The 23,861-nt window shown below is 47.9% G+C and overlaps 2 protein-coding genes across 3 annotated transcripts in view; both read left to right on the forward strand.

The window, feature by feature from the left end:
- Window positions 1-203: 203 nt before the first annotated feature.
- On the forward strand, window positions 204-20,389 carry LOC146808965 (putative G protein-coupled receptor 33). Of its 2 annotated transcripts, none has more exons than XM_085615767.1 (2): window positions 204-340; window positions 17,289-20,389. In XM_085615767.1, the coding sequence occupies exon 2, from the start codon at window positions 17,308-17,310 to the stop codon at window positions 18,496-18,498; it is 1,191 nt and encodes a 396-aa protein (XP_085471893.1). In that variant the 5' UTR covers window positions 204-340; window positions 17,289-17,307; the 3' UTR covers window positions 18,499-20,389. The 2 variants fall into 2 exon arrangements, with proteins under 2 accessions (XP_085471893.1, XP_085471894.1); XM_085615768.1 differs by lacking the exon at window positions 204-340 and adding an exon at window positions 687-832.
- LOC146808966 (putative G protein-coupled receptor 33) overlaps window positions 316-23,861 on the forward strand; it is a 49,585-nt gene continuing 26,039 nt past the window's right edge. The window contains exon 1 of the mRNA XM_085615766.1: window positions 316-340. The gene's annotated coding sequence lies outside the window, so the exon portion shown is untranslated. The remainder of the gene's footprint in view (window positions 341-23,861) is intronic.

The raw sequence follows: 23,861 nt of genomic DNA on the forward strand, positions 1-23,861 counted from the left end.
GACGCCCCTTCTCCCCCGGGGTTAGTGGATGTCTCAAGAACTCATCTAGAATTTCTTTTCCGTCACTTCTCTTTCCTCGGTGGCAGGCTGAGCTCGGACTGGAATGCGTGATGTAAGCAGGAGCCTCAATAAAAGCAGGCACGAGGGCTGGGCCCGGAGCAGAGGGCCGCAGGGCAGCATCCCAGGTGGACCGGCGGCCTCGGGCAGTCCTGATCCGTCGCCAGAGCGGGCGGTCACGCGCTGCTTGGAAACGAGGGCTCATCAACAAAAGACATGTCTGCGCCGCCTGAAAGGACACACAACCTCACGGAACGGATCGAAGATAAAGACCGAATAAAAGGTGAGGAAATGAAACAGATGGCGTGGCGATATTCATGCAACCAGCACACAATCACGCTCAGACACACACACTCCAAGCAGGCCCGGTACTAGCGGGGGCCAGGCCCACCCAAACATGAACCTCGGCCCTGGCAATGACGTCAGCAAGGCCAGCAGAAAATGGCCACTGCAATTTAAAACGTTCTCTGAACGTTATTTTTCTTCTTACTTTAGGAGTTGCGTGATTGGGCCTGGTCTCGCACCCCCAATCACGCATCTCCTATTAGAAAGGTGGGCTGTGTCCCCGCCCACTCGTGCAGGTACAATAGGGGCATGGCAAGGGGACAAATCCTTTTGTTGGCACTGCATTTGTGTACGGTCCTGCTGCGTGGATATTTCATTCTTTCCAGCTAGTGAAGTGGAGTTTGATTTGGCCGATTCATTTTCCTGACCTTTCTGACCTCTTGAGCTGTTTATCAGATCGAGCTGTGACAAAATAGTTCGTAAGGAGCAGGTAAGAGACTGTGTGGCTATTGTTGCTTTTTTTTAAATCTGTGAGCAAGACACATACTTTGTGTGCGGTGTATATTTCATTTAAATCGTTCGTTTAAATCATTATCATGACTGGTTCTGCCAAGGATGCATGACAAGTATTAAAATGTCCAGATAACTCTGGGGATTAATGGGTCCAGCTGGAGAGCAATCTTTTGTCTGTTTGTAGTTTTTAAATGCAGATAAACTGTAGTTAACGTGGATAGCTCAGTGGGTCACAGAGATCCTTTGATTACTTGCAGTTCAGTTCAGTTCAGTTCAAAAATGCTTTATTCGGCATGTTTAAAAAGCCACATAGCAAACATGAAATAACATACAACATCATACAATAAAAACTTTAGAATAACAGGATATAGACCAGTTACATAGATAGGTACAAAATAGAAATAGTTGATATGCTGACCCCCAAAATTGTTTATATTACCATCCCCGTATAAAGTGCCAGTGCATGATAGGATGAACAATATAAAACAGATAAAATAATTCCAGTAGGCTTAAAATTTATATGACCAAAGAACAAACTTGCCGGTTAGAGTGCAAAAAAAATGCAAAGTAAAGTGCAATTCACGATTCTGGACATGAGCAAAGAGTCGCTTGTATTGCTCACTCGCTAAAGTGACAGTGCGACTTATGGAAGGCCAAGAGAATTACATAATAATAGATTTCCTGGCACATATACATTTCAAAATATAAGTAGCTGTATAAAAACATATATCTGCGCTCTCCAGATTAAACAGTAACTGCATTGCGCTCTTTGTAGTCCGGACATTGTATTTTAAAAAGATAGGTTTTAAAAAATAACGTCTTAAAAATACATAAAATTTGCAAAAAAGCATAAAATGACAACAACTCTGTTTGGATGAATTATCACAGGGGCATAAAATATTACTATGCTGCCTTGTGATAGGAAAGGACACAAGATGGTGTACTATTCCGAGCCTTAGGCGGGTAAGAACAAAGCGATGAGATCTTCTTGTGACTTCGGTCAGATATGGCTGAAAACCTTCATTTAGATTATTTTCACCATAGAAGACATAAGTACACTGTTTAAGACGGACAGGATCTCTAGATTGTCTTGTATAACGTAAAAAAGACACCTTGAGATCTAATTTAGATATACTGGCAGCTTCCTCGGGAATTAAAAAAAGGATCTTGATTGAAAAGGAGCTTGAACCAGTAATAAATATGTCTGAGCCAAGGTATATACAGACAGTAGTCCAGCCTTAGACAATCTCTAATTACTCTTTGGGTAAATATGGTTTTGGTTTTGGACCAGATGGAACGCCATAAAGTCAGGGGGCGAAGGGCTGCAAGATCTTCGATGTAATCTAGCCCCACCTCTCTGTGAATTAACTCCGTGGAAGCTGAGGCGGGGGTACACAGTAGACGTCTCAAAAATGAGTTCTCATCGAGTTGGATATGATTACCACAAAGGGTATGGTGCCCCCATACACCAGCACCATATAAAGCGGAAGAAATACATCTGGCTTTATAAATCGAAATCATGTCATTAATTCTACTATTCCCAAGCTTGGAGGCAAATCTAAACACTCCATTGATGTTCTTTACCATTTTAAGGCGCACATTATCACATTCGTTGTCCCATTTCCCATCACCAGAGAATGTGACACCAAGGTAACAAAAACTGGTCACGGATTGGATTTTATTCTCGTCCAGGAAGAAGGTCTTTTTAGCACCTTTCTTGCTCCCGCAAGTCATTACATAAGTTTTTTCTTTATTAATTAGCAGTTTCCTATCATCAATAAACCTACAGAAGCAGCTAATTAAACGTTGAAGGCCTATTTGAGTACGTGACAGGAGGACGGCGTCGTCCGCATATAACAGTATTGGAATGGGGTCGCCATCTACTCGGGGGGCATCGGCAGGGACTTGCCTAAGAATTGAATCAATTTGATTAACAAATAAAGAAAAAAGCAAAGGGGCCAAAACACAGCCCTGCCTGATGCCTCGAGTCACTCTAAAAAAGGGGGTAGATTCCCCGTCAGGCCCAAAACGAACTTTGCAAGAGAGACTTTCGTATAATCTGGCCAGAAAGTGCACAATATCTGTTGGGGCGCCCATTTCCAATAGTATTGGCCATAAAATAGAGTGTTCGACCAGATCGAAGGCACTGCTGAGATCGGCAAAACATAAAAACAAATTCCCTTTTTTGACCGTGACATATTTATTTATTATGAGGTCGAGGTTCAGGCACTGCTCCATTGTACCCATTCCCCTCCTGAAACCATATTGGACTGGTGATAAAATGGTATTTTCTTCTGCCCATATCTCCAGTCTATTAAGGAGTATTCTGCTCAAAATTTTAATTGATGAGTCCAGGAGGGAGATAGGGCGATAATTACGTGCCTCGGACCTAGAACCCTTCTTGAATAGGGGGACAATGATAGATTGTCCCCAGGTCAAAGGAAGTTTACCTTCAATAGCAGCATTAAAAATGCGAGTTAAAATGGGTGCCCAAAGATCCATCTCCTGTTTATATAGATCCACGGGGACACCATCCGGGCCAGGGGCTTTTCATTTAAATTGTTCGTTTAAATCATTATCATGACTGGTTCTGCCAAGGATGCACGACAAGTATTAAAATGTCCAGATAACTCTGGGGATTAATGGGTCCAGCTGGAGAGCAATCTTTTGTCTGTTTGTAGTTTTTAAATGCAGATAAACTGTAGATTCTCAACGTATGCCAGTGGGGTGTTCCCCCCTTTGCAATCTTTAACTCTGCATAATAATAAACGCAGAGTCAAATGGTCTAGCATCCTCATGCGCCCTGAGAAACTGGCAGAAACCTATAGATTGGCACTTCCCTGCCTTAATGATATGGCCGGTGTTGTGCTAGACTGCTCTTCCGCGGAAAGTCTATCCAGTCCCGTTATTATTCATACTCAGTTATCTATGAATCTTCTGGACGTCTTTTCTCGTTCAGAGGCTCCTAAGGCACTTGTGCCCAACAAGCAAACTTGGTTTACAGGTGAATGTAGGAAACTAAAAACTGAGTTGATTGTGGCAATAAAAGCAAAGGATAAACTTAGAACTAAAACACTCCGTGCCCTCTATAAACAACAGACCAACAGGGCAAGGAAGTCTTGGGAAGACGATATGTGGGAGGAGTTAAGAGTATCTTTACAGAATAAGGATTTTAAGACTTTCTGGGCCATTGTTAGCAATGGAAAGAAAGATCCTGATGCCATCACTGGTTCCAATATTGCCCCTGCAGTGTGGGAAGGGCACTTCGGGGGCCTATACTCCATAGTGGACTTTAATCTACTTACCCCAGTTGATCCTTCCCCTAACACAGCTTGTTGTGCTGAAGTTATCCCACAAATTAAAATTAAGGAGGTTGAAAATGCCATCTCTATGCTCATACCTAATAAAGCACCGGGCCTGGACAAAATCCCAGGCGATCTTTTTAGGTCCGAACCTACGGTATGGGCTCCTTACTTATGTGTCCTTTTCAACTCTATTTTGTACGGTGCAGATCCGCCAGTAACCTGGCGTGGCGCGGAGATAGTGCCTATTCACAAAAAAGGCTGTCCTTTACAGCCCTCGAATTATCGCCCGATAAGTTTAATTGATACGACCCAAAAACTATTCGGGCGCATAATTTTGAATAGATTGCAGGCCTGGGAAGAAGAAAATAAGGTTTTAAGCACTTTGCAGGCCGGCTTTAGGAAGGGTACTTCAACCCTTGACCAGATATTTCGTCTCCAGGTTATATTCTGGAAGACTGTGAGAGTAGAGGGTTGCAGCCTCTACCTCATTTTTGTTGATCTAAGGTCAGCATTTGATCTGGTTCCGAGAGAAAAGCTCTGGGCCGTTCTGCAAATGCTCAACGTTCCCCCCTATCTCCTGGATGTTCTGAAGAATTTACATAAGACCAATTTCGCCCAGGTTAGATGTGGGAAGTATGGCGAACTCTCCGACCGCTTTCCTGTTAGCCGAGGAGTCCGACAAGGATGCGTGTTAGCTCCTACGTTGTTCTGCCTATACATCAATGGACTTATAAAACATCTTTTAGCCCTAAAAGATATTGATGTTCCTAGGCTTGCCTCGGGCAAGGTTCCTGCCCTAATGTTCGCTGACGACACCCTGTTGTTGTCACGTACTCCTATGGGAATCCAGCGAATTTTAGATGGCTTTGTTGACTTCTGTAGTGACAGGGGCCTTGAGATCAACCTAGCCAAAACGAAATTTATGATCCTCAATCCTCCTAAAACTACTCGCCCCAGCCCAGTTCTGAATGGTATCCCCCTTGAAAGGGTGAAAACGTTCACTTACTTGGGGATTATGCTCCAAGAAGATCTTGGCTGGGGAGGCCAGGTGGTCAATTCTACACTCAAGCTGACCCAAACAATAGGAGGTATGGCTAGATTGTTTAGCGGCACGGTTTTTTAAACCAGCGGCTCCAGTGGTAGAAATTTTTAAAACTCAAGCCCGACCTGCCTCTACCTATGGAGCAGAACTATGGGGTCATTCCAAAATAGATAGTCTAACGAGGGTCGAAAACTCCTTTATCAGGAGACTATTAAGTTTACCCCCTAGTACCCCGCTGGTCCCAATAAGACTAGATCTGGGACTGCTTCCTATTGAAGAAGTGGTGGCGGCCCGGCCTGTTCACTATTGGAAGAGATTATGGTCTAATCCAGACCTGGAAATTTTTAGAGAGGAATTTCTGGAACTCTGGCCTACACTTAAACACATGAAGATTCCTTGGTTAACCCACGTTAGGGATACTTGTCTCAAGATTGGTCGCCAGGAACTCTGGGATACCCCAGAAGGCTCCTGCCTATCTGTTTCTAAAACCAACCTTGTTGAAGAATTAAGATACTTCCATCTAACACGCCTGCACATGGATCCAAATATAGGCAGGCTGACCGAACAGTTTCTTCAGATTAAACCGAACTATGGGAGGGAGTTATTTTTGGATTTGATTTTCCCTCCCGTAGCCAGGAAATTATATGTTCAATTTAGAATGGGTACCCTACCACTTAGGTCCTTTACTTCTAGATGGGACACCAACAAAAGTATCTCATGCCCTGCATGTGGCTACAAATTGGAGGATGAAATTCATATGTTCTTTGTTTGTCCAGCGTACCTTACCCATAGGAAACGTTGGGTAAAATCAATTTGCAGGAACCTTGGTTTTAGAGACTGCGTTAATGCCCTGCGAGTTTTAAAATATGACACCCATCCCCCTATTGTGTTCGCAGTTTCACGTTTTCTTAATGCTGTATGGTTTCAGCGTAGGAAATTTTCCACCAACTTTTAATAATGTGAATATTTTTAATCTGATTATTTTATTCTGTTTTGGTGGTTAAAATGTGATCTGCTTTTGACATATAAATTGTTGTATTGTATTCTTGCTTTTATGGCTTTTGTGGCCGAAATAAAGTTTTTTGAATGAATGTAGTTAACGTGGATAGCTCAGTGGGTTACTGCCTTTGTCACAGAGATCCTTTGATTACTTGCAGTTCAGAAGTTACAATCCTAACATAGGACAGTGACCTATGGACTGTCATCAAAGACCTGCATACAAACCAGAATGGTATAATTAGATTTTTTTTCTTTTCTTTTTGTATTGCTAGTTAATCCGAATTTTGCCAGTCTTTCAATTATTCTAATGTTGCAATAAAGAGTTTTGGCAGATATACATTCTAATCAGTAAAGCCAACCACTGGGGTATGCTTTAAATCCTGTGTTTGTGCTTCTCCAGACCCAACCCTCTTCAAACATATTGGCCAGCAGCATGGATGACATGTGATTCCTACACCTGGTAATCCTCATTAGATTATGTGACGTTCCCTACAGGCTGATTTACACACTTGTATGATTCATAGTGCCAATATCGGCAACACTCCCCAACCCCCCCACAGCAATCACTTAGAGAAATAATCAGACAAGAAACATTTTTTAGTGGAGAAAATTGCTGCAGGTTTATTTGCATAACAGATATGGCCAACATGGTGGGTTATTTTATGGGCGATCCCAGGGCAGGCAGCCCCTCGCCGCCTGCCCACCTGATGAGCCAAAATACACCGTGGCCCTAGCCAACCGGTGTTTGTTAGATTTGGGGGAGGGGATAGCCCCTCCCACCGGTGGACAACCAACCCACCCCCTTACTCACGCCCCCCCAGCTAAGGAGGGGCAGACTGTTGCAGGCAACCGCCAGTTGCTCAGGTCCACAACCGCCCGTAGGACTAACGGGGCGCCGTCGCTCCTCTAGGGTCCAACGCGAGGCCCTCCCTGGGGATATTTGGCTTTAGCACCCTTACTGTGCTCCTGCAGAGGGTACGCTTCTGTACCTTACAGCCTCTGGATCGCCCTGTAACTCCGCCTGCAACACAAATAATATGTTAGATAAACACACCCCCCTCCTGCCTGTTTGCCGGGTAAACTGTGGGGAGGGAAACGGCGTCCAGGCAGAAGAGGAAAGAGGGCAATCAGTGGGCGGGAGAGGTATAAGCACCTCTCCCCCCACCCCCTCCTGCCCGGAAGTGATGTGGAAATAAGGGGACCCTCGAGGGTCCCAAACGCTGGGAGGTTGCTCGTCGTGTGCCATCCTGTGGCACTAAGGGGGCCGCCCTCTTGGGAGGGCCCCCTGCGTGGGCCCGGGGCAGCCCTGCATAGTGCCAATATCGGCAGCACTCCCCAACCCTCCCACAGCAATCACATAGAGAAATAATCAGACAAGACACATTTTTTAGTGGAGAAAATTGCTGCAGGTTTATTTGCATAACAGATATGCCAACATGGTGGGTTATCTTACGGGCGATCCCAGGGCAGGCAGCCCCTCGCCGCCTGCCCACCTGATGAGCCAAAATACACCGTGGCCCTAGCCAACCGGTGTTTGTTAGATTTGGGGGAGGGGATATCCCCTCCCACCGGTGGACAACCAACCCACCCCCTTACTCACGCCCCCCCAGCTAAGGAGGGGCAGACCGTTGCAGGCAACCGCCAGTTGCTCAGGTCCACAACCGCCCGTAGGACTAACGGGGCGCCGTCGCTCCTCTAGGGTCCAACACGAGGACCTCCCTGGGGATATTTGGCTTTAGCACCCTTACTGTGCTCCTGCAGAGGGTACGCTTCCGTACCTTACAGCCTCTGGATCGCCCTGTAACTCCGCCTGCAACACAAATAATATGTTAGATAAACACACCCCCCTCCAGCCTGTTTGCCGGGTAAACTGTGGGGAGGGAAACGGCGTCCAGGCAGAAGAGGAAAGAGGGCAATCAGTGGGCGGGAGAGGTATAAGCACCTCTCCCCCCACCCCCTCCTGCCCGGAAGTGATGTGGACATAAGGGGACCCTCGAGGGTCCCAAACGCTGGGAGGCTGCTCGTCGTGTGCCATCCTGTGGCACTAAGGGGGCCGCCCTCTTGGGAGGGCCCCCTGCGTGTGCCCGGGGCAGCCCTGCATAGTGCCAATATCGGCAACACTCCCCAACCCTCCCACAGCAATCACTTAGAGAAATAATCAGACAAGACACATTTTTCAGTGGAGAAAATTGCTGCAGGTTTATTTGCATAACAGATATGCCAAAATGGTGGGTTATCTTACGAGCGATCCCAGGGCAGGCAGCCCCTCGCCGCCTGCCCACCTGATGAGCCAAAATACACCGTGGCCCTAGCCAACCGGTGTTTGTTAGATTTGGGGGAGGGGATAGCCCCTCCCACCAGTGGACAACCAGTCCACCCCCTTACTCACTCCCCCCCAGCTAAGGGGGGGCAGAGCGTTGCAGGCAACCCCCAGTTGCTCAGGTCCACAACCGCCCGTAGGACTAACGGGGCGCCGTCGCTCCTCCAGGGTCCAACGCGAGGACCTCCCTGGGGATATTTGGCTTTAGCACCCTTACTGTGCTCCTGCAGAAGGTACGCTTCTGTACCTTACAGCCTCTGGATCGCCCTGTAACTCCGCCACAGCACTGGGTGTGGCCACCGTCACCCCAGGGTCCCCCACCAAGGTAGGCATCTTTATCTCTATCCCCTTGATTCCCAGGCCTCTTCCCGGTACAGGGTCCCTGTTCCCCTGGACAGGTGAACACCTCATAATCAAAACAACTTGTGTACCTGGCCTGCTAAAATCCATGCCTGATAAAGCTAAAACACCTCTGTTCATTGAAATTTACGCATGGCACTGTTAACTACATGTACAAGGAGTCCTGGCTTCCCCTGGCCGGGCTCCTCGCCATAATAAACGAGGGTTTACCCTGACCCCTAAAACTCATATGCTCCTCAACTAGCTGCTCATCTTACGCATGGAAGACTGCACATCTTCCAGCAGTGCCTTCCTACCCGGGAAAGTCAACTCATGTCACCCCTGTTGTATGACAAACTGATGGGAGGGGAGTACAACCCCCCCTCCCCAGACTGTCGCAGCTACTACAGCAAGATGTTCCGGCGCATGCCTGGGACCCCCACGAAGTTCTCAACAGTGTGCTGCAGCTTCTACCCCCAGCTGTGCTTGCGCATGCCTGGGCCCCCCAACCCAGTTAAGGTAAGTGGTGGAAAAACCCATGCCTCCATTTATTGGATTCCGCCCATTGCACCACACACTGGACGCATGGCCGGCCCTAGCCGAGACCTTGGATCCTGGCAAATTAAATGAAATGCTTAGTTGCTAGCATCCTATAATGAGTACTGCACACCATAATGTACAACCAATCCAGCTTGCACCTAGTTGCACCAAAACACTGCACCCCATCACCTCATTCACCTGAACTGTCGCTCCGGCCACTCCCCTGGGTGGCCACTGACAGCTGTACTTATAAGACCTTGGGATTTCCCTAATCCCACCTGATTCGAACTATGATTCGCTTCTTGGCCTGAAACTAACCATGTTCACATGTGGATGAGGTCAAAGGACGCATCCCTCCGTGCATGCTCGCAGCTTGTTCCTTGCTTCACCCTAGTCAGAGAAAAACTGCAGGGAGCATGCTGAGCAAGTCGTCCCCAAATGCTGGCACAGGTCCCCACCCTCAGCTAGTAGCCCATGGCCAGACTCCTGCTGCCGCATACCAGAATGCAGGCCTGCTTGTGGAAAAGCTACTGGAGTGGGGCGAACAAACAAGCGGTTTGCCTGCAGTTTTTAAATAAGTGAATGCTCAAGGTCCAATAACTTGCAGCTTTTGCTCTTTGAGCTGTAGCCCTCCCAGCGCCAGTGGCATTTTTTTAAGAGGTGGTTGAACCTGTGGGCATGTTGGAGCTGAAGAGAGGTGCCAGGCTGAGAGACCCCACGAGGAGGGGGAAACGGGAGGTAGTACGTGGAGCCCGCAGAAACAGGGAATAAGAGGTCCTGCTCAGCTTACAGAGTCCCATCCCAGTCCAACTCGTGCAGGTGTAGCGGAATACACTAATAATAACTGGGCATATTACACCCAGTGCAAATGGAAAACTTATCTTGATCTTACTAAAGCTGTCAATTGCAATGCAACTTACTGGTACTCTTTTTATCACACTCAGAGTGAAAGCTTGAGCTGGCTACTTATGTCCTGAACAGTACAGATGGGGTTTGCAGCCGGCAATAACCCCGGTGAGCTATCTTGTTTGGAAAGGATCTTTGACTTGGGAATACACCTCGATCTCAATGCCAAATGCCAGAAAACTATATGAAATGTACTAGCCTGCAAATCTGTGACCTATAGATTATGCCCAGTGATTTGCGGAAGAAATGACCCATCACATCCTAGTAAACAAACCCTTGACGGTTACCCACCAATCCTTGCAGTGCACAACAGAGCCAGCAGCCCAATGGGGGCTGGCTCACACACGTGCGCCACGCATGCCTCTGCCCGGCACCATAGAAATTTCCGGCCTACCTACCGGACATGCAACAACGCAAAGACATGCCAAGGGGGCATGCCCCCCTGCCCCTAACATGAAACACAATCCCCGAGCGCCAGCATGCGGTATGTGTACACACGCTACGCGCACCCACTGTCAGGCTGTGTCCAGTGGATTCTGCCAGCCTTGTGAATAGGGGAACGAGGCCCCTGCAAGCCACGTGGTTCCGAGGCAACAGATGCCTGTAAAGGGGGGCAGCATTGAAGCATATCCTGTGCAGTTCCAAGCACTGTACCTACAGCAACCAGTGCAGGAGAGCGTAGCGTTCGCCCCCGGGATCGAAAGCAATCAAAACTCGATACGAATGAAACATGCAGCCTGTATGTCGGGGACAGCTGACACACAAACTACCTGATAAAAGCCTCTAGACTTCTAGCACCCACTGAAAATGCAGTAATTACCCAGAGCAAACCGTTGAGAAAACATGGCGAAAAACACATAGTTTGGTACACTTCAGGGTGAAAAGTACTTTACTAGCAATGCATGTATTGAATAGTGTATCACGCCGATGCCCACAAGCCTGACTGCCCCTGTCCTCGTGCCTAGGCACCGGTACACTGGGGCGTACTGGCTCTGCCCTGCAGTTGCTAATAGTGTGACCGAGGCCACCCGTGTCTCCACCAGGCCGTGGAGGCACCAACTCACGCTGCCTGCCGCAGGCTACCTTACTCGGAACTGGACGGCTGGCTCGCAGGTCACCCCAGGCAGCGCGTCCTCCGGGCGGGTGGGCAGCCTCGAGCCTGAATTGCCTATTGCGACCCCCCCCACTGGCCGCGATACATGCCTCCACAGGGGGGGAAACCATGGCGGGAGCTGTGTCCCCTCCCCCACAACTTCTAGAGTGAGCTCCTACGGCGGTGCTCGCTCCAGAGTTTGACTGCTGCGCACTGAAGAACTCCACCTCCTGTCCCTACCCTCTCACCAGGAGGCTCGGCACTTCCAGTTCAGGGGCACCAGAAACGAGCAGCGCTGGCCGTGGGATGGCCAGGCCGAAAGCGGGAAGCTCAACCCCTGGTGCCCCCCACCCAACGGAAGCCCGGGGAATCTATTAGACCTGACCCGTAGCCCCCCAGTCTCGCCGACCCCCGCGACAACAGGCCCCAGCGGACGAAGGCCCATGCTGAGGCTCAGAGGGGGGAAGCTATGTGCCACCCCCATGCAACTACGGACCCCTCGTCAGGCTTAGCAGGACACTGCCCCGGGCACCACAAGCCCCTGAAGACGGAGGCCCACTCAACGGCTCCCTGTTGGAAAGCAACGCTCGCTGCTCACTCCCCCCCCCCCACCCCGCCCCCCTTTCAGGCACACACGGGCAGAGGATCCTGGGCCTGGGCATGCCAAAACTAAGCCGGGCATCAACTTTCTAAACCCGGGCCTCCCGCAGCCAGGGGAGAAGTCCCGCTAGACCAAGCCAGGGGCCCCAGGTACATTGGAAGGAGGGAGGAAGCCCCGCCGAGCTCGCCGGTATCCTCCCTCTCCCAAAACACCCTGTGTCATACACGTGACGGGCAAGTCTCGGGCCGGGCTGGCCCAGCGCACCGGACCCACGTCACCCCTCAGCCTCCTCCCCCGGTCTGTAGTATGCTCACCACAACCAGGAGAGGAGACCACTACCCTAAGCGCCCCCAGGAGCTAACCAACCCCCACCTCGGCGGACCGCAGCCATGGTATAAGTACCTCTCCCCCCAACCCCTCCTGCCCGGAAGTGATGTGGACATAAGGGGACCCTCGAGGGTCCCAAACGCTGGGAGGCTGTTCGTCGTGTACCATCCTGTGGCACTAAGGGGGCCGCCCTCTTAGGAGGGCCCCCTGCGTGGGCCCGGGGCAGCCTTGCATTGTCTCTGCATAATGTGTGCATGATGTACAGTACTGTGACACCCTACACTACGAGTAGCGCTATACAACAAATAAAATGCATATGAGAGAGGGGCAACAGAGAGATGAAGGGCACTGTTGGAGGGTGGCAATGAGGGAATCCGAGGGGGACATCATGGGGGAAGGGCTATGGAGCGATGAGGGGCACTGGTGGAGGGTGGCAATGAGGTAATCCGAGGAGGAGGTCATGGCGGGTGGAGATACGGAGAGATGTGGGGCACTGGTGGAGGTTGTTTGTGGGGGAGTCTGAGGAGGAGGTCATGGGGGAGGGGGCTATGGAGTGATGATGGGCACTGGCACTGGTAGAGGGTGGCAGTGAGGAAATCCAAGGAGGAGGTCATGAGGGGGAGGGGCTTTGGTGCGATGAGATGCACTGGTGGAGGGTGGTAGGGAGGGAATCCGAGGAGGAGGTCATGAGGGGGAGGGGCTACGGAGAGATGAGAGGCACTGGTGGACAGTATTTGTGAGGGAGTCTGAGGAGGAGGTCATGGGGGGCTTTGGAGTGATGAGGGGCACTGGTGGAGGGTGGTTGTGTGGGAGTCTGGGAGGAGGGTGGCAAAGAGGGAATCAGAGGAGCAGGTCATGAGGAGGAGGTGCTTTGGAGCGATGAGGCGCACCTGTGGAGGGTGGCAGTGAGGGAATCGGAGGAGGAGGTCCATGGGGGAGGGGCTATAGAGCGATGAGGGGCACTGGTGGAGGGTATTTGTGAGGGATTCTGAGGAGGTCAAGGGGAGGGGCTTTGGAGTGATGAGGGGCACTGGTGGAGGGTGGTAGGGAGGGAGTCTGAGGAGGAGGTCATGACTGAAAGGGGATACAGTGCACTGTTAGAGGGTGGTAGTAAAGGTGTCTATGGAGAAAGAGGTCACTGGTGGGACAGCAATAAATACTTTCGCACCAGCGCTAAAAAAGACCCTGTAATGGCCTTTGTTTTTGCTGATTTAATTAGCAGTTGGGTCATTAGGGCCACTGTGTAACATATTTTAAAGTGTGTGCTATTTACATTTACTGCTATAGTCAATGTTTTGAGTTTGAAGGTGATTTTACTAATGTTTTTTACGGAAATAATGAAAGTGGAACTTGATGGTGGCTGATATGGGGCTGGGGATCAAGGTCAGCCGTGAGATAAGGTGCACGATAGAGGGGTGGTAGAAAATTGATAATCAGGCCTGGACAGGAGTGCGCTGCAGAGTCCGGGGTCAGGTGGAGGCATTAATGAAGAGAGATTCTCTCTGAAGGCTGCCAACGAGGGAGGCTGAGTAGTGTTACTTGCCTGATACTCCTTCCCCCCCCCCCCCCCCCTCAGAAACCTCCTCTTCCCATCAAAGGGACCTTACATGGGGAACTAAACACTTTTTGAGAGTGTTAACGATTAGAAAGAGATTTGGAAAATAATGCGTATTACTGGGCCTTGTAAGACTAAGGAGAGATAAAGGAGGGCCCTGAAGTAGGCCTTGCTAGATATATGGGCCCATTTCTAGGGGTGGGTGGGACAACAAATGAACAGGAAGAGCCGAGGCAGTTGAGCCATCTGTTTGCTTGGTTCAAAGACCCTGGCAACAAGCCGAGCAAGTGCTCAGGCAGCCCATCTTGAACATTCTGGACAGAGCAATAGCTGAAATGGAGACCAGATTCTCCCAGAAGAACATTGAACTTATCGAAGCCATTTCTATCTTGGTTTCCTCATCACTTCATTTTCTTGATATGAACAAGTGTGAACCCCTCCTTGATCTAACTAATGTAATCAAAGCTACTCTTGCAGCAGAACTTACTGTTGCAATACCTTTGTCACAAAAAAAAGTCCCAAATGGTGCAGCTGTTGCCACCATTTGTGAACTGGTACAAGATTATGCTGAAGCTTTTCCAGCACTTCATGAAATGTATGTATCTGCGCTGGTTATAGGGTTTCAACCGCAGCCTGTGAGCTCCTTTTCAACCCTATTCTGCGTCCTCACACCTTTCCGACGCACAACAAATCATGATTGGAAACCAAATTTGACCATTTTAGCACATGAGAAAAAGCTCACTGCAAACCTATGTATGGATGAGTTTGTAAGGGAGTTTTCAAAGAACAATAGAAGGTTACCTCTATGACTGGAACTGCTAGTTTGAAATGGTCGGTGTGAAAACTGCTGGCAGTTTTCAAAAATACTCCTTTCTCTTTTTTCAAATGTGTTACTGTTTTTCAAGAATTTTTATCTATGAAAGTACTTTGCACAAAAATGACAAGAAAATAAAATGTATAAACTTACATTTGTGCAGAGAAATGTGTTGGGCAAATTGCAATGAGTAAATAGCCAGCCTTTCTAGTGCAATGGTGTCAAGTCTTTTGTGTAGTAATAGGGACTTCCTTAATCTTGAATGCTTTAAAAAACGCTTAGCATTCAAGTACTTGTGTTGAAGCCGGGGAGCTGGAATTGGAGGGTTTGCAGTTAGGTTCAGACATTGCTCTTACTGCCTGGCCAGCTGGAATTTGAGGGTTTGTAGTTAGGTCCAGACATTGGTCTTACTTTCAAATAACTCTCCACATACTCTGTGTACACACAGAAGCAATCCGTTGTATCATGCTGCCTATTTGCAAGTACATATGATGTAATATAGGGCTTGTAGGCTACCTCCAGAAGCGCCAAATTGGGCACGCAGTGGCCCACCCGAATGCACCCTTGGCCCACCCAAATAAAAATTCCTGGAGCCGGGCCTGACTCCAAGTAAGACACGCACACAGTCTTGGATTCAACACTTCTTTCTCATCCACCAGATTATCAAACATATTGTGACCAATGATCAGAATATTAATACATATATTGATATTCTGGCATGCCGTCCTCATGTTGCAGATATTTCTCTCTTTTTATTTCGCTCCCTCTGGGTGAGCTATTTCCATCTTTCACTTGTCTCGGTTCTCACCTTCTGTTCTTGTGCTCCTCGAGACAGCTTTGCTTACCTTCTGAGATATACTTCTGGGCCGGGGTCCAATGCGCTGCCCTTGCAACAATACCACAGTTCTGAACTGAAGCACTTCCAGTTACTGGGCTTCAACGTAAAACGGCTCTTACTCCCCAAACTTCACCTGCAGTAGTAGCTTTAGTGTTTAGCCAAACACCACTGCCAATGCAACTCAATCCAGCCTTTAAATATCCTCTGCTACTCCAGGGCTTTGACTCAAACCAAACTCTTCCCACTATGGCATGCCGTCCACCATGCTCTTCTGTCCTAATCCTGAGACTCACAGAGCTGCCCCACCCTGCAGAGTCCTCCAAATCTCACACAAAGCTCCATCAGCTAGTGCACCTGGAGCCTGCTTGCAAGAGTCTATCTCAGCACTGAAGCTCACATAGAACTGTGGGCATGCACCTCAGATATGCCCTTTTGGCCTCTGGAGTTTGCATGATACGTCTCTTACCAAGAAGCTCTGTCAGCTCACCTCAATAATACTCTGCTCTTATGATAAGGCGATGTAGTTTTTTGTGGTCCGACAGCTTGCAGCTTAGCTGGTGAAGTTTGGGACAGAAATGTGCAGCCTTGCATTACCATGGAAGGTGGCTTTGTGTGGCTTGGTAAATTCCAGTTGAGGACTTGAGTCAACGCAAGCCCACAGTTAATCTGACCCTGTGTTCACACCAGTGATGTAAAATTGTATGCCTTTATATCTATTTGAGTCTTTCTTAATTTAGGTGGTTATTCACCTGCATTTTTGATAAATGAGGTCCTGATGGGTTGAAGAGCTCAGCTACAGCCCAGATTAAGGCGTTTGAATGCTTACAATAATGTGGTGCTGCAACATTACCTACTATTGCTACCTTAACGCAGGGATTAACATAACATACCATATGTATTTGTTAAGCACACTTTCACCCAAGGGTATCTCAGCGCTGAATAACAGCTGTCTATTGTTACCCAACTCAATGGTGCATGCATTTATATTAATAGAACTAATGGAAATTGACTCATGCCCATTTGTTTGAATAGGTAAAGCCTATTCATCATGTTAAATGCAGACTGCAAATCTATATATACAAATGGAATAAAGGTTGATTAAAGTGAACGTTTGTTAACCAGACACATCATTATGACACCTTGATCTCATTCTTAAACAAATGATAACTTGCCACTCTGATAGGAGATTGCTAATAGGGAGACATTGCTTAATCTTTTTAAGAATAGCATTTCTAAACAATTGACCACAGGAGTGAGTATATTAGTGAAAGCATCTGTTTGCAAGGTCTACCTCACTGCCCTTTTCAGCTATCCAAATAATTATGCCACTCCCACTTGTGATTGGAAAAACACACTGCCCTATCAGAGACTTCATCATTTCACCATTATTCTCCTGGTCTGCAACCAGAATTTATTAGGCAGGCATTTGCCTGTGTGTTGTCCATTAGGGATCTGACAAATTATGTCCCCCATCCAGGAATAAGCTTTGACTAATTAGTCCGACTAATTTTGGTAAGTCACAATTGGGAAGGTGCCCTAGGACTCCTGTTGTAATTTACATCACCTTCAGTGGATACACCCCAGTGACCTCTGACCGTACAATTCATCATTCTTAGATTTGTAGTAAACAAAAAGTAATTAACAGTTTAAACAGAAGAATGCAAGGAAAACAATGACAAGTAATATTGACACAAAATATTGAAAAGTTTGTACAACCAAATAGTTTCATTGACATCTTTATCTCTTCCCTGCAGAACACTGCTCCAGGTTATTATGAACGATCTTCCAGTTATCGGGACACCAATTGGAGATGGTACCATTCCTGAGCGTCCGACACAAGCCACTTTTGTGGGATCTGTGAATTCAACATACGGCAGTGGTATCGCTACTCAGTATTCAACCATAGTCTCTTTTCTGGGAAGTGAGCAGCCTACAGCCGCAGATCCTGCCGTTTCCAGTGGCTCCACCATGGAATACGTGATATCTCTTCATCTTTCTGCATTACTCTTCGTTACTTTCACCATTGGGATTCTGGGGAACAGCTTATATTTGTGGGTGTTGAGCTGTAAGATGATCCAGACAGCCAGCACCATCTGTTTCTACCATCTCATCTGGGCGTACCTGCTCTTCACCTTGATCATTCCTTTCTATGCCATCCTCCTGCTGAAGGATGGAGACTGGATATTCGGGTTGACTCTCTGCAAGCTGTTCACCTTTGTGATATCTCTAAGCATGTACTCCTCGGTGTTCTTGCTCACCACCATCAGTGTTGACCGATGTTTGCTTGTCCTATATCCTTTGTGGACCAGGTCTTACCGAAAAACCAAAGGGGTGTCAGCAGTGTGTTTTTCTATTTGGGTGCTAGCACTAGTTTTCAGTGTCCCCTATTTGGCCTTCCCAACAACCTCTGTTGACATCAACAACAAAACATCCTGCTTCAACGATTATGCCTTTTCTGATGGCAGCAGTACTCCTGAGGTAAAACGCCTACAGAGAACAGTCCAGTTGTCCATGTACATCGTCCAGCTTATGATGGGTTTTCTTATACCCTTTTCAATTATGACTGCAAGCTATGTGAAATTGGCCATGGCGCTCAAGGCTGGGCGACACAATAAGACTAACAAACCATTCAAGGTGATTGCTACCGCTGTCATCTCTTTCTTTGTGTGCTGGTTGCCTTACCATGTTTACTGTGGCTTGATCATCTACCAAGAGTCTCTCCCTCAGCTTGTCATCCTGATAGTGAGGGGCCTGTCCATCATCTTGTGCTGCATTAATGCTGGTTGCACCCCAATGCTGTACCTGTTCATTGGTGAAACATTCAGGGGACTGTTCAGGATATCCCTCCATTCATTGTTTAAAAGAATATTTGACGAGGATCTGATTCGAAATTCACAGGACAGCAAAAGTAAATCCTTTGAGTCTGAGGCTCTCAAACAAAGTACTGTGACAAGTCTCATTTAGATAGTCTCATGAACATTGACTTGACTGTTCTCTTAAAGTGGTTTGAACAATTCTACAAATGTATGATACAGGTAGATATTTCATGCTCTGTGCATGTGACATACTTGCCATCACAGGTGAAAAGTTGGCGAGCAGCGCTAAATTTGCTAGCATGGGACAGGGCAGAAGACATCCAAGGTCTCTGATGCCACTATTTGTATAACCATTATTCCATTATCTTTAAAATGACACATCTATAGAGAATAATCTGTTATTGAAAAGTTTGGTTCGGTTTTTGGGCGATGAAGCCTCACTCTTTAGACTTCTTTTATTATCGTACCAATATTATTAGGCAGCCACCTTACAAAGATAAGGATTCAAACCTTGTCTTCACACAAGGAACCATATTGTGCGAACAAGGGAAGGCAGTAGCTAAGCAAACAGAGGACTAGGGTAGAGGTCACCCCAGCATGGCTTCTTTGGAGAGGGTGTACTACATCGTTTGAGTGGGCTGGGGTTCTTTCAAAGGAAAGTTTTTTAAAATACCTTGACTAAATCAACTGTTTGCCTTATTATACAAGTGGAAACCTAAGTACACCATGTGTGCCTAAATATAATATTGTAATGGATGGATTACATAACATGTGTATTTGTACAGTGCACGTTCACCCTGTTAGGTCTCTTGGAGCTGAATAACAGATAGCTGCTTGCTGTGAAATCAGTGAACATAAAAGTGCACAGTGAGCGTCCCAAATACTACTTAAATCACATCTTTCGTGGCCCCTGTTCGCTTGTTGTCATGTTTAACACAATTTCTCCAATTGGGCCAGAAAGAGGGATTCCTTATCTTGAGGTATCTACACTCCTGAAGATGGTCTCATTGATTTGTCAACAACCGGGACTGAAATGCAGATGCACATTCCAACTTTCTTTGTAGTCACTGTTAAATATGTCATATAAAGTGCAGTATACTTTTTGATAGGCGTAAACCCATGTATATAGGAAGAGATTGTTTGATACATTGCTATATGGCATATGAAGTTAGATATGATCAAATAATGACCGATGTCAATGTGTCATAATATTTATTTTTGTGAACCTCTGTCATTGTATATATGATGATTTATCTTTTTTAATATAAAGACAAGGTTTGAATATATACACCTGCTTTTTGAAATGTAATTTATGTTTATGTTGTTTTTAAAATAACCTTCAATTAAACTGTAATGTCCAGCTTTGACATATTGAAAAGTTTAGAAACTACCATATTAGTGCTGGGATAATTCCCTTTTTTGACACCCTCACCTGTTATATTACATTGACCCAAGTCCTCAAAGACATATTGGGTTGCCCTCTTTTGTCTAAACTTTTAGACAATTGGGATTTTGACCCAACCATTTGGTGCCTGCAGCCTGTGTTCCGAGTCACTTGAGTAGGTGTAGCTGGCAGTCGTTTTTTGTGTATTACCCTCACTCAGTGAGACAAAGGGGGGATTGATGTTGGCAGGATGGGCCATCTCTAACTTGTGGGACAGAGCTGTCATCTACTACACCTGCACATCACAAAGACTCTGCCTCACCACACTCACAAAGGGATCCAGACAAGCTGGGGTCAGGGCAGGGAGGTAGGGAGGCAGGACATTCCAGACACCTTTGTAGTGGTAGGGTTCTAAAAGCTTCTCCCACTTGAACAGAGGGCATCGGGTATAAATAGTGGACCTCAAACCCAAATCTTTTCATCATTTCTGAGCCTGTGGAAGACTCAGAAAAAGGATTGCTGTGCTGCAATACACAGACTGCTTTTGTGCCAAGCTACCAGAGGGTTAAAAACATGTTTATTTAGCGACTTTCTTGGTTGAGCCTCACAGGGATTGTGTCTATTGCCCGAGAAGGGCACACAGCCTCCTCAACCAACAGCCCAATTTCCCACATTGGTGTTCAGTGTGGGATACAGTGTTTGTGCAGTGCCATACAGTGGTTTTGTGTAACATTAAAATCCCATATACATGATTTGATACCAGATTCAACTTTCTTCCAATTCTCCTTGATTGACCATATTTATCCTTTTTCCAAATGTAAATCCTGCCCCACCTTGTGTGAACCTGTGACTCTTGCCTGCAGAGATGGGGTTGGATCTTGACAACATTGAAAGCTACAGTATGGCTGAGCTGAAAAAGGTTGTGCAGGGAGATGGTACTGAAACCAGCCATGGTCTATCCAAAGCCGGCATATGAGATAGCCCTCTGAGCCTGAGAGGTCCACAGAATTCAACTTGCAGCACAGGAGCAGGAGGATGGTGACGAAGAGGATGAGCAGGAAAGAGAGGAAAGTCTTCTGCCACTGGCCCCAGAACCAGAGGAGGGTGGGAGGCCCACGAGTGAGGCCCCCTACTGGATCCCACATAGGAAGCAGTTTGTTCCACCAACCCCTGTCCCCTGGGGAACTGGAGGACAGGAAAGCTGAAAGGAGGCTCAAGCTGCAGCTGGTCCAGATGGAACTGGCTACAAAAGCAAAATGGGCTGAGGTATAGACAGACTAGGAAAGGTCCCTGCAGGAATAAAGCTGGCTTGGAGGAAAATAAACTGTTGTGGGCTCATGAAGTGAGTCTCAAGAAGCTGGACATAAAGGTCAAATAAACCTCAGAGTCCAGCAAAAATGGAGGCAGCGGCCACGCAATATCCATTGGAGACAGGAGGGTCCCCACACCCAAAGACTTGGTACCTCACTATGTTGTGGGGGGTGAAATAGATAATTGGTTTGAGGCCTATGAGGTTGCCTTAGAGATGCACAGGGCGTATGAGGAGGATTGGTGAGCTAGTATCTGGAGGTACATTCTCAATGAATGGAAGGATGCACTGTGAGCCTTAAGAAAACGGGACAGGAAGAAGTATCCACTCATGAGGGACACACTTATCAGAAAGTATGGACTGGCCCCCAGAAAAGTACAGGCAAACATTCTGGAAGAGTAAGAAGCTGTCTCAACAGTCTTGGGTGGAATTCATGGACTACTTTTGTAATGCACTGGATGGTGGGAGAAGGGATGTGAGGTAAATACTTATGAGGGTCTGCACAATTTAGTTGCTGGAGAGCATGTGTTCAGTCATTATTTTCCAGAGCTATGCCAACACCCGATTGACCACAATTTCACTGACCCAAGGGAGCCTGCAAAGGAGGCAGGCATCAGGATTGGTACCACAGTGTCTGAGGAGGTACCTGTAATTCCTCCTGGAGAGGGTGGTTCAGATCCCCCCCATCAGAGTGAAGGGGAATCCTCAAATGACACAGATCTGTCCCAGAATAGTGTGGGGGGAGGGTCTCCATACCCCTGCAAAAAGCAGGGGAGAGGTTCTTATGGGCAGCGGCCCCAGGCATACCCTCTCCAACTCCAGTGCTTTGATTGCTCACATTTGGGGCACAATCAAGGGGACCTGATCTGTACCAAGAGCCCAACCACTGGTGGGAATTCTACAGGATTGGCAAGTAGTCCCCAGGGACAGAAGGGGAATATGTCCTAGTCTTCCTTCGGAGTCCTCATTTCTATCCATTAATGTGAATATCTCAGTCAGTGCCCTGAGGGATACCAGTGCCAGCCAGAACATGATAGTGGAAAGTCTGGTTTCCCCAGATCAGTACACCAGACAGGTGTGAAGTGTAAGTCAGACCTTGAGGCAGGACCGTGTATGCCCCATAAGTCTCGCATCCTTAGAATGGGATGGGGAAGAGGTCCTGAGGTGGGTCCTAGTTAGTCCTCAGATGGCCCAATTTGGGAAATGAATTACCACCTGTAGGAGAACTACTGGGCAGGGCAGCCGCCCAGGGCGCCCTGAAAGCTCATGTTTCTGGGGATAAAACTCCAATAAGGAGATAACAGAGGGCACGATAGAGGGGCAGGGGTTAGGAAAGTCTCATCCCTCAATCAATCAGGGGTTTGTAAAGCATGCTACTCATCTGTGAGAGTCTCAAGGCACTAGGGGGTGGCTCCGGATCAGTCGAAGAGTCAGGTCTTGAGGTCCTTCCTAAACATGTGCAGGGTTGGGGTGTGCCTGATGTTCACCGGGAGCTCATTCCAGGTTTTGGCTGCGATGTAGGTAAAAGCCCTTCTGCCGTTTCTGTGGATGCGGGGGACCTCTGCCAGGGCGAGGTCGGCGGAGCGGAGGTTTCTCTTGGGTGTGTGGAAGGAGAGTCACTTGTTGAGGTATTAGGGTTTGATGTTAGGAGGGTTTTGTAGGTGTGGGTGAGGAGTTTGAAGGTGACCCTCTTATTGACAGGGAGCCAGTGAATGTCTCGTAGGTATTGGGTCAAGTGCTCATGGCGCGGTGTCCCGACGACGAGTCTGGCTGCGGCGTTCTGGATGGCCTGGAGCCTATTCAGAAGAGTCTTGTTGATTCCAGCGTAGAGGGCGTTGCCGTAGTCCAGCCTGCTAGTGATGAGTGCGTGGGTGATGGTCCTTCTGCAGTCTGGGGGGATCCACGTGAAGGCCTTCCAGAGGATTCGAAGGCAGTTGAAACTAGTGGAGGCGATGGCGTTGATCTGGCGGTTGATGGAGAGTGAGGAGTCAAGGATGATGCCGAGGTTCCGAGCGTGGTCTGTGAGGGTGGGTGGGTTCCCGAGGGCGGAGGGACACCAGGTGTTGTCCCAGGCGAAGGTACAGGGCCCAAGGATGAAGACCTCGGTCTTCTCTGAGTTTAGCTTAAGGCAGCTGTGCTTCATCCAGGCTGGCACGTCTTTCATACCGCCCTGGAAACGGAGTCTGGTGCCCTCGGGATTATTTGTGAGCAAGAGGATGAGCTTGGTGTCGTAGGCGTAGGATACTATGCTGAGCCCATGCTGTCTGACGATGGTGGCCACTGCAGAGTGAAGTGTCGAGTTCGGTAGAAGTTTACATTGGCAGTCATCAGGAGCAGCAGAGTCTCGGTGCAAACAAGACCGTTGCAGTTAGAAAAAGCCCCAAGCTTCAGGATTTCACCTCTATTTTCTGAAGGAGCTCAATTGATGTCAGCCAGGGGTACAAGATGTAAGGAGGCACATCTTGGGGATCCAGAACTCACTCCAACAGAGGTCAGCATGGCTCGGGCAAGCCCAGTTGCAGGTACAGGCAGGTCCAGTGCAGTAGGTCAGCTACGCAGTAGCGGGGAGGCCTCTGTACCTTGTTGTGGCCCTGTATCTCAGAGAGGAGGTCAGTCAACTCAATCAGTCAATTAATCAGGGATTTATAGAGTGCACTACTCACCCATAATGATCTCAAGGAGCTAAGGGGCGGTTTGGGCAGCTCCGAGGCCATGCGAGAGCAAGGTCTTGTGTTTTTTCAGAAAGCTTGCAGTGTAGGGTTTCGTCTGATGGTGAGGGACAGTTCATTCCAGGTCTTGGCTGTGATGTAGGAGAAGG

The sequence above is a fragment of the Triturus cristatus genome, chromosome 7 (assembly GCF_964204655.1).
Source record: "Triturus cristatus chromosome 7, aTriCri1.1, whole genome shotgun sequence".
Classification (NCBI taxonomy): Eukaryota; Metazoa; Chordata; class Amphibia; order Caudata; family Salamandridae; genus Triturus; species Triturus cristatus.